The following is a 9,502-nucleotide window of genomic DNA, read 5'->3' on the forward strand; positions in this document are numbered from 1 at the left end:
GCGAAGAGGCCGCGATGATCACCTCGACGCAGCGGGGGTGGTTGTCGGCCGGCTACTGGCCGCTGTGGAGCTCTCGTCGGGATCTGCCGAGGACGCCGTGCTGCGTCGCCGGCGGTCCTGTCCCCTCTGCGGCCGACAAAGACGTCGACGGCCAAACCTCCGATCGACGACCAAAACTACGACCACAGCACGGGCGTGGTGGCGGCCATGTCGAGAAGTGGTTTGGTAGGGACGGCCGGAGGCTGCGGGGTGAGGAGGCGGCCGGAGAATAGTGGTGGCACCGGCGGCGGGTCGGGGGAAGAGAGAAAGGGTGGAAGCGTTGGGAGAGGAGGGACTGCTAGTGTCCCCGACAGGTGGGCCAGGGGGGGGGACAAGGGCGTGCGTCCAAATCGTCCGCGCGCGTCCGTTTCACCCCAAACTGAGCGCAAGTTTGGGCCGGGGATGGGTCGAAAACAGACGGAATCCGGAGATTTGTCCGTTTGAGGCCATGCGCTTGGCTGCGCTATTCGTCCGTTTTACCCCAAACAGACGGGGGCGGACAGGATAGGGTCGCGCGGTGGAGTTGTCCTTAGGACCAGTTCTTTTAGGCGATTCTACCAGAATCGCCCTCCTCCCCAGCTTCTCACAGAATCACCATTCCATATGTTTTTTACAATCCTAGCTAATTAGACTTTAACTAAATAGGATTGTAAAAAAATATGAAGTAACGATTCTGGGAGAAGCTGGAAAAAGAGGCGATTCTGGGAGAAAACTGGCCCTTAGTGGACCATGCAATGCAATATGAGCTGACTCGGCCAGGGCCCAGCGTCCACCCTAGGTAGCAGGTTAATTCTGGTCTGCCTGCAGCTTTAGCTTCAACAAGTGGCGCACACAGTTGAGCACCCGTACGTGCACATGTACAAGTTGCTTCGAGCAATAAGAGAGTAGCACTATACCTAATTAATTGGCATTGGTGCATGTCATGTCGTAGGTGGGCATCACTAATTGCATGTGAACCGTACCGATCCATCCAGCAGGTATATTTCAAACGCACCAAAAAATTAGGAAAGATATTATGCACATTGTAGTACTCACGTACTACAATGAGTTTCAGGTTTGGAGCATTTTCTTTTTGGGAGTACACACGTAGGTATCTCGACACAAACTTGGCCTGCCTAGATAAAGAGCGTACCTGCCTTGTAGCACATTCACAACTTCCCCTTTTCAAAATATATCTTTTAGTATGTGTAAATGGATGTACTAATTCCTCTTTATTATTACTTTTTGTGGGGAAAAGGAATATTCATTAATTAAGTAGCAGTCATGTCTGCATTAGATAGCTCCAGAACCTCGTCCGGCCCGTTTGCTAAAAAAAGTGGCTAACAGCTTTTGTTCACGCCTCACAAGTTTAACGAAAAATTTACCATGTTCCCGAAGATGCGAAGTAATCTCGTGGATCAACATCATATACTTCGATCAGTCGCTAATGCCTCTTTCGATTAGTTTTACCACTTCCGCACAGTCCTTTTGAATCACAAAAAGCAGCTCAGACCACTAGGTAGCGAGGGAGATGCCTTCTGATATGCAGCAAATTCAGACTCGAGCGGTGATGCACACTGCCTTAGCTCACGGCAAGACAAAAAAAAATAATATCTTCATGTTCATCCCGGAGGACCATGGTAGCTCCTGCAGTTTCGTCCTTGGCAGAGAAGGACCCGTCGATGTTGAGCGCAGCCTAGCTGGCCGGCGGTGCCTCCCATCCAAGTGCTGATGACTTCTCATGCTGTACATGTGATAACAATTTCCTGCTGGATAAAGGCGTAACCATCATTTTTCCTTTGATATGATCTCCATGAGGGTACGTACGCTAACATGTTTCATTTTCAAACAAGCAAGAAAGAGGAAATACAGACGGGAGTTGGTGAGAGCACTGACAGGGGTTGGGTACAACCGTCGCTCAAAGACAGATCGGCATATCGCCATGCATGCAGCAACAGGAACCGTCGCACGCAGTTCCTTGCCTAGTGCAAATATATACCCCGTAGGCCGTAGCCAGTAGTACGTGCGTGGCTACAACAATATAATTGCAGAGGGTCCAGCGGCACATGATTAAGACAATATGTCCTCAACATTTGTACCTCCTGTCACACATAAAACATTGGTACAAACACATTTGTCCAAGTGTTCACAAGATTACAGGATTCTGTTTTTTGTTTTGGCGAGATACAAGAAAGATTTTTTCTGGCAAACATTAGTAGTAAGGTCTACCTGGTCTAACATGCCTAATCTTTGACACGTCTTTACACGTTGCAGTTTACTACAGTCTGAAATGACATACTCGTAACCAAAAGGACAGAGCAGTTTGTTTCATGGCTCCATAATAAACCAACCAATACCTGGCTGGGAGTGAGCCACGTCTGGGCCTTTACTCAATCAATGGCTATTTTTGTTCTAATAATTAAGGACATTTGCAACACGGACCTTCACACCACCCGCATATGTCCGGGTCGCACGATCCGGACGTATTTTGTCATGCCAGTCCGGATGCTCGCAAACCGGAGACAAAGTCTTTTTTGGAGGGGGGGGGGGTGCGGGCATTCGGAGCACTCAGTGGCGGAGCCAGAAATTTTGGGCAAGTTAAGCCTAAGTGTATAATCTAGAAATAAAAAATTAGGTATTCGAATATACAACATATAATATACCACCAAACTTCCGAATCACAAATCCACATGGAGGCAAAATGTAATTATTAAGTGAAAAATAAACATAATAGTCACATAAAATGTAATTTTAAAGTGAACTAACATATAATATATCGCTATCTGTTTCATAGACCAAGTAAAGTTGAGACTTGACAAAAAAGATATGTAACCAGCCTTGCATAAAGGCTAATTCGCTATGTTGCCAACAAAAACAAAGCTATCTTAAAAATAGGTAAAGCTTCCATACCAGATGTCACCTGCAAAGGACAAATCATACACTGAAAAGAGGTCTTGCTGAGGTGAGGTGCACGTGATAGGGGTATCTCTTGTTCCACATAAAAGATGCTTCTTGTTTCCCATAGTACAGTAACTAGCAAGAACCCCAACCCAACCAGCCCTGCCCTTGCCGGAGCTTAGTTATATATATACATATATATTCCACGCATCAAACAAGTAAAAGCTTGAGAGGGATTCGGAGACCATTTGCAAGGATGTGTTCTTCGTACTTGACCGTGCAATCATATGCAATGATGTGTCTTCTCGTCAGGTAAGTGTGTGATTTATAGATTAGATCCATCGATCTATTCGTTATGTATAAACTCTGCTATAAACCATTTATTTTGGATTGATTCGATCAGGTAGAAGTAGCCGGCTGGAGATCGAGCGAGCATGGACGACTCGAACATGTTCATCCAGTGGGCAATGGAGACGCTTGAGCAGGAGCAGGACGGCGCCGCCACCGGACACGTCTTCCCGTCGTCAGTCCTGGAGCTCGACAACTCGGCGGCGCCGCAGAACGGCACGCACATGGCGGCCTACCGACACAGAGCCACGGACAGCTGGAGCTCAGGCGACAGTGGCGCCGCGGTGGCCGTGGAGAACGACGGCTGGTCGTCCAACTGCAGTACCAACCACCCGGCCGCGAGCTGGAACTTCACCTCGGTCATACCGCATCCGCCCAGCATTATCGAGGAGGCCACCCCGAGCCCACCCGCAGCTCCCAGCCACGTCGTGCCGGAGATGGCGCAGAGGTCGCCGCAGTCGAGGAAATCCTCAGGCGCCAGTACAGGGATGGTGCCGACCGTGCAGGAACACGTCATGGCGGAGCGGAAGCGCCGGGAGAAGATCAACCGACGCTTCATCGAGCTCTCCACCGTCATCCCCGGCCTCAAGAAGGTCTGTACAGTACACTTCTCACACAAATAATTTTGTGGTAGCATCACTCACTTCAGCAGTTCAGCTCAGCATTGACCAAATCATTTTCCGCTCAGATGGACAAGGCGACCATATTGTCCGACGCGGTGAGGTACGTCAAGGAGCAGCAGGAGAAGCTCAAGGCACTCCAGGACCGTGACGTGAGGAGCATCGACTCCGTCGTGCTAGTGAAGAGGCCGTGCATCTCCAACAGCGATGATGGCTGTCCGTCACCGCCGCCGTCAGCAGCAGCTGGAGGAGGTCCGCCGACGACAAGGATCCCATTGCCGGAGATCGAGGCGAGGATCTCGGAGAGCAATGTGTTGGTGAGGATCCACTGCCTGGACGGCAAAGGGGTCCTTGTCATGTTGCTCGCCGAGGTCGAGGGGCTCCACCTTAGCATCACGCACACCAATGTCGTGTCTTTCCCGGCTTCCACTCTGATCATAAACCTCATGGCGAAGGCAAGTTCATCACTTCAATCTATACATTTTCTTATTTATAGATTAGTACTCCTCAGTATCAAAACAAAAGAGGTTTTTGCGGTCCAAATCTAGTTATAAAAAACGTCTTCATTTTGCTACAGAGTTAGTACTTGTTGCCGTACGAACAATTATTTTGTTTGGGTGACATTTTGTGATATCAAGAAAGACAGTACATCACAGCAGATAGCAGATAACTTGTGGCCCGTACAATATATTGTGCAAATTAATACTCCCTCCATCCGGAAATACTTATTGCAGAAATGGGTCAAAATGGATGTATATAGAACTAAAATACGTCTAGATACATCCATTTCTCAGACATGTATTTCTGGATGGAGGGAGTATACATGAACTAAAAGAAATAAAAAATGAGAGGACTACCTTACTTGAGTCATAGCAAATTGCCACAAATGTTTTTTGAACACAAGGCAAACGAAGACACTCACATACACGCACATACGGTCATTCTATGAATGAATAAATTTAATTAGGAAAATGTGAGCACCAACGTCAAGTCTATGACTCCCTGGTGGGCTGGTTCCACCACAAGAAAACTAACTATTTGAGCTACCCTCAATTCGCAATTGCCACAAATGTTATATGTATATTCAGTAGTAGTTACAAAATCACAATCATAAGGAAATATTGATGAATAAACTTGATCAACATTACCAATTTTGATTCACGCCCACATATACTGTTGACCAAACTTTAAACTTCTTAGAAAATACTCTCTCTGTCTCAAAATGTAAGATCATTTTTGACACCAGAAGAAAATACTTATGAGTAAATTTGATCGCTGGTACCAAGTTTGAATCACACAACCTAGATATATACAATAATCGTCAGCCATATTAAACTTAAGCATCGATAGTTGAACTGCATCTTATATTGTTAACAGATAACAGGTGAAAACCAAACAAATATTTACATTCCATTTTACTGACTAGTCTATAATTATTTCCTTTCAGGTAGACGAGGGCTTCACTGTCACAGCGGACGACATTGTATGGAAGCTCGACTCTGCTTTGCGCCGACATCATAGCGGCAAATGATAGTTCTAGCTAGGAGAGGGCCAATAAACATGAAGACGCAAAGGCTTTAAGAAGCGGCAAGCAGGCAGCTCACGTCGAATTAGCATGTTCAATTAGTGTGTGAGTGTGTGTGCATTGTGAGTTATAATAATGACCGGTGAGAATCTCGGCGCATGTTCAATTTAGCATGTTACCGGTTTTTTGGTGTATCTGTACGTGTCACTACAGCATCAGAGCGTTGATTCTTTAGCATCAGGCTAGAGAGAGTACTAGAATATTTTAGTTTGTATTACCTTTGTTTTTTTTACTCTGCATATAGTTGGCAGGACAGGCGGAGCTCGATACAGTACTCCCTCCGGTCCTTTTTAGTCTGCATATTAGAATTCTCTAAAGTTAAATTTTACAAAGTTTAACCGTATTTATATGATAAAATATCAACATCTGTCATGCTAAAGTTATACAATATGAAACTTTAAGTCATGACACGGTATTGATTTCAGATTGTAAATGTTGGCACTTTTTTTCTACAAAGTTGGTCCAATTTTACAAGGTTTGACTTCATTCAAATCTTATATGCGAACTAAAAAGGACCGAAGGGAGTACTAGGAGTATCAGGCACACACGCAAAACGCTGACACTGCACCGGTGCACGCTACTCACGAACAATATTTGTGGAGTGAAGTCTATTTTAAACCCTGATTTCGTAGAGTGAGACGCAAATGAACCCTCACGTCTAAATTCCTGAAGTTGATACCCTATACTCCTCGATCCCGATCAAATGAAACCTTGAATCCGTTTGGCGCACCGGGAAAATAATTATCCCGGCCGAGATCACTCGCCACAGTCACTGACCACCCGGGTCCATATGTCTTCACCTTCTATCTTCTAATCTCCCTGTCTTTCTCAACAACCAACGCTCGAAGTTCTACACAGTCTGGAGCTATCTTGATTATTTTCAAGCAAGATGCGCACGCAGCCACGTACATGACGTAGGCCGCCCCCTGCCTTGATCGATTCTTTGCTGGAAACAAACAAGCAACGCATGCACCCGAGATGTAGTGTGCGGGGACAGCCGCAACATACTAGCAAGTCCAGCTCGTCCAAGTCGACGGTGAGGCCAACGCACCCAGCGTACTCGAGGACGACCCTGATGCACGCATCATGATTTGGGTCGACTGACTCGCGTGCGGCCGTGCAGCCGTACCTTTGCTCGTTCTGGGCGCGTTGGCCGAGAGCCACACGCCGTGCCCAACCCTGCCGCAGGGGCGGCGAGGCGGACGGAGGGGAGGCCGCGTGCAACCGACGCAGACAAAGGAATGACGCATCAGCAACCACGAGCGGGGAGGTGACGGCATATGTTGTTTTCCTCGCGCTCGCGCGGAGGTGAAGCCGCAGGTCAAGGATCTCTGGAAAAACCAACGGTCCGCCAAATGAAAGATCTCCAGGGCGCCGTCGAGATCGGGTTCCGGCGTCCTAAATGCGCAGTTCCACGCGCTGACCTCGTGGCCGTGCTCGCCATACTTGCTATTCCAGGAAGAAGATGGATGCTTAGGAGAGAGTAGGGGAGATTGAGGAAGAAGATAAAATATGACATGTAGGCTCGTGTAATACGTGAGAGAAACAACCGATCCCGATCAGGATTGTCCTTCCAAACAAGTATAGGATCAGTCTAGGGTTTAGATTGACCGGGATTAAGAAGTATAGGTACACATTTCAGAGATCTAGACGTGAGGGTTCATTAAAGTCACACTCTATGAAATCAAGGTTTAAAACAGACTTCATTCTTGTTTGTAAGATGGACAAGTCACGTGCTGCTGCTCTGGCCTCTGGGTGTGGGTGAACGCACGCCAGATCGATCGGGTACACTCTCCTAGGCAAGCAGAGCTGGCATGCATGGCACATGCAGGCACGATTCCAGACGCTGGCTAGACGACGGCTTTCCCGGCGATTCACGGACACGTAGTAGTGCACGATTTCCTCATGTGTTTCTGTGGCGCCTAGCACGGACGCCGTGACCACCGCCGACAGCATGGCGCGCGGCGCGCAGACCATGGGCCACTCATTGATTGAAAGCGGTCGTGCAGCTCAGGCTCAGCTGACTCGGCCACAGTTGGCTAGCCCAGGTAAATTTTGTAGTGTGGCCTAGCAAAGCAACAGCGTAGTTTGGGCACCGGCACGACCGCGACCACGAGTATCCACTTTTGTGTGCGTGTCCGTCCGTACTCCGTAGGTGGCCAGCCCCAGCACTACAAGTGGACGCATGCATGGCTGAGCTGACACGGACGGCAATGGCGGACCAGTGACGGCCGGGGCCGGGGCCAGTCACGTGCATGGATCCAGCGGCTAAGCGTCCTAGGACAGCGGCCACTAATCAGTGGGCCATGCATGTGGAGAGATTGAGCTGACTTGGGCCCGCACATGCATGTCGGAGACGGAGCAGCTTTCCTGTTCCTGGCATCGTCGCGCGTTTGATCGGACACATGGACTTGCGTCGGCATCGATCGCAGCAAATAACAGTGCTCCTTGTGTTCGTGGGAGAAAAACTGCATGCCCGTCTTCCTGCCATGCTAGCAACAGCAAGCTCACGTACTACGTGCCATAGGAACGCAGCGGGTGCACCATGCATGGGACGGGCTTGCTGCTTCCGGCAGGCCTGTCGTGGCTTTGGCTAGTAAAATGCTGATGCGACGGGCTGATTGGTGGCCAAAGGGAGCGTGCCACATCACGTTTTTTCTGTCAGGCCACAAGCAAGCACGCACGCACACGCACAGTGCGTAATAGTTGCAATTCGTAGACGTGTCAGACCAAACAATCACCCACCAACAGGAGTGAGGCGTCGCAGAGGCCGGGCTCCATGGAGCCCGTTTTATCAAAAAAAAAAATCAAAATATACTTAAAAGTTTCAAAAAATATCAAATCTTTTTATACAAATACATATGACTGTTCGTCAAGTTACAAAAAAGTTTCATCAGGTAATTTGATTATTTGCATGCTACACAAAAAAGATAAATATCTGGCCCAAAAACGACAAAGATAAAGCCCATTTTAATCTGTGTATTTATCTTTTTTGTACACATTACATGTTAACATATATGTTCATGAAATTTTATACATGTATACTACAAATAAACATCTATGTATATATTTTTTTCAGATTTTTTCAATGTGTGAAAATAGTATTTTCGCTGAAAAGAAATAACGAGCTATGTGGAGCTCGGTCTCTGCTATGCTTTTTCGCCACCAACAGTTGGTGATTAGGGACGCGAACACCCTGGCACACACACAGACCAACGACTTTTCTACCAACAACTCACGTGCTATTCCGGATCTGGATGGACGCCTAGTAAGCAGCGAGAAAGGATATGAGTGCGTACGACTACACCATCTAGGCATCTACCATCAGCGGTCCATCGCCCACAGTTTTTGTTACTCACAGTGAGAATAAAGTAGATAGTAACATGATATATAGCGAAAATTCTATATGGGTCATACTACCATATGCTCACATTGTCTGAGCCGTTGGCCCTCCTTGGGATGTGCACTTAAGGAGGTATAACAAGGCGTATTTATGTGTGGGTGGAGTTTATTGTACAGTGCCTCTGCCGTGGAGCAGGCTTCATTTATTGATCGGACCACGATCGTCATCTACGGTCTTGGTGTTTGTCACTTTTGATGGACCGGGTGGCCACGCACTTGGTCTGGTTTAGCACGCAGCAAACATGTCACCAGCTTTGTAAAATCTTCAAACCTTCAGATAGTCTACATGGCTACTACAACAGCACAGTGCTAACAGATTGACACCTCAGTTCTCTTAGAACATTTCATGTATAATGATGCAGCCAGCAATAATAGGGGATTAGTCGGGTGGGTGAGGTAATCGGGACGAAAGAGTGTTCCCGCAGAGAGGAGAGCATCTCCCTAACATGTTGCCATATGCGGTCGAGCTAGCTAGTTCCAGAATCTACATGGAACAATGCTCAATGTTTTCATACCATAAATCTAACCAAGTGCGAACAATGTGTTAACACTATCTACCACTAACATAATCCACCACACCAGTGATCTGCCCCCGTCCCGACCCCCGCGTCGCCTCTCTCGGGCGACACGA

General features: G+C 47.6%; 1 protein-coding gene across 1 annotated transcript; it reads left to right on the forward strand.

Moving 5' to 3' along the window:
- Positions 1-3,036: 3,036 nt before the first annotated feature.
- On the forward strand, positions 3,037-5,686 carry LOC119287526 (transcription factor bHLH18-like). Its single transcript, XM_037567078.1, has 4 exons — positions 3,037-3,228; positions 3,320-3,857; positions 3,953-4,339; positions 5,332-5,686. Exons 2-4 carry the CDS (start codon positions 3,351-3,353, stop codon positions 5,413-5,415), a joined length of 978 nt encoding a protein of 325 aa, XP_037422975.1. The 5' UTR covers positions 3,037-3,228; positions 3,320-3,350; the 3' UTR covers positions 5,416-5,686.
- The last annotated feature ends 3,816 nt before the right edge of the window (positions 5,687-9,502 follow it).

The sequence above is a fragment of the Triticum dicoccoides genome, chromosome 4A (assembly GCF_002162155.2).
Source record: "Triticum dicoccoides isolate Atlit2015 ecotype Zavitan chromosome 4A, WEW_v2.0, whole genome shotgun sequence".
Taxonomy (NCBI): domain Eukaryota; kingdom Viridiplantae; phylum Streptophyta; class Magnoliopsida; order Poales; family Poaceae; genus Triticum; species Triticum dicoccoides.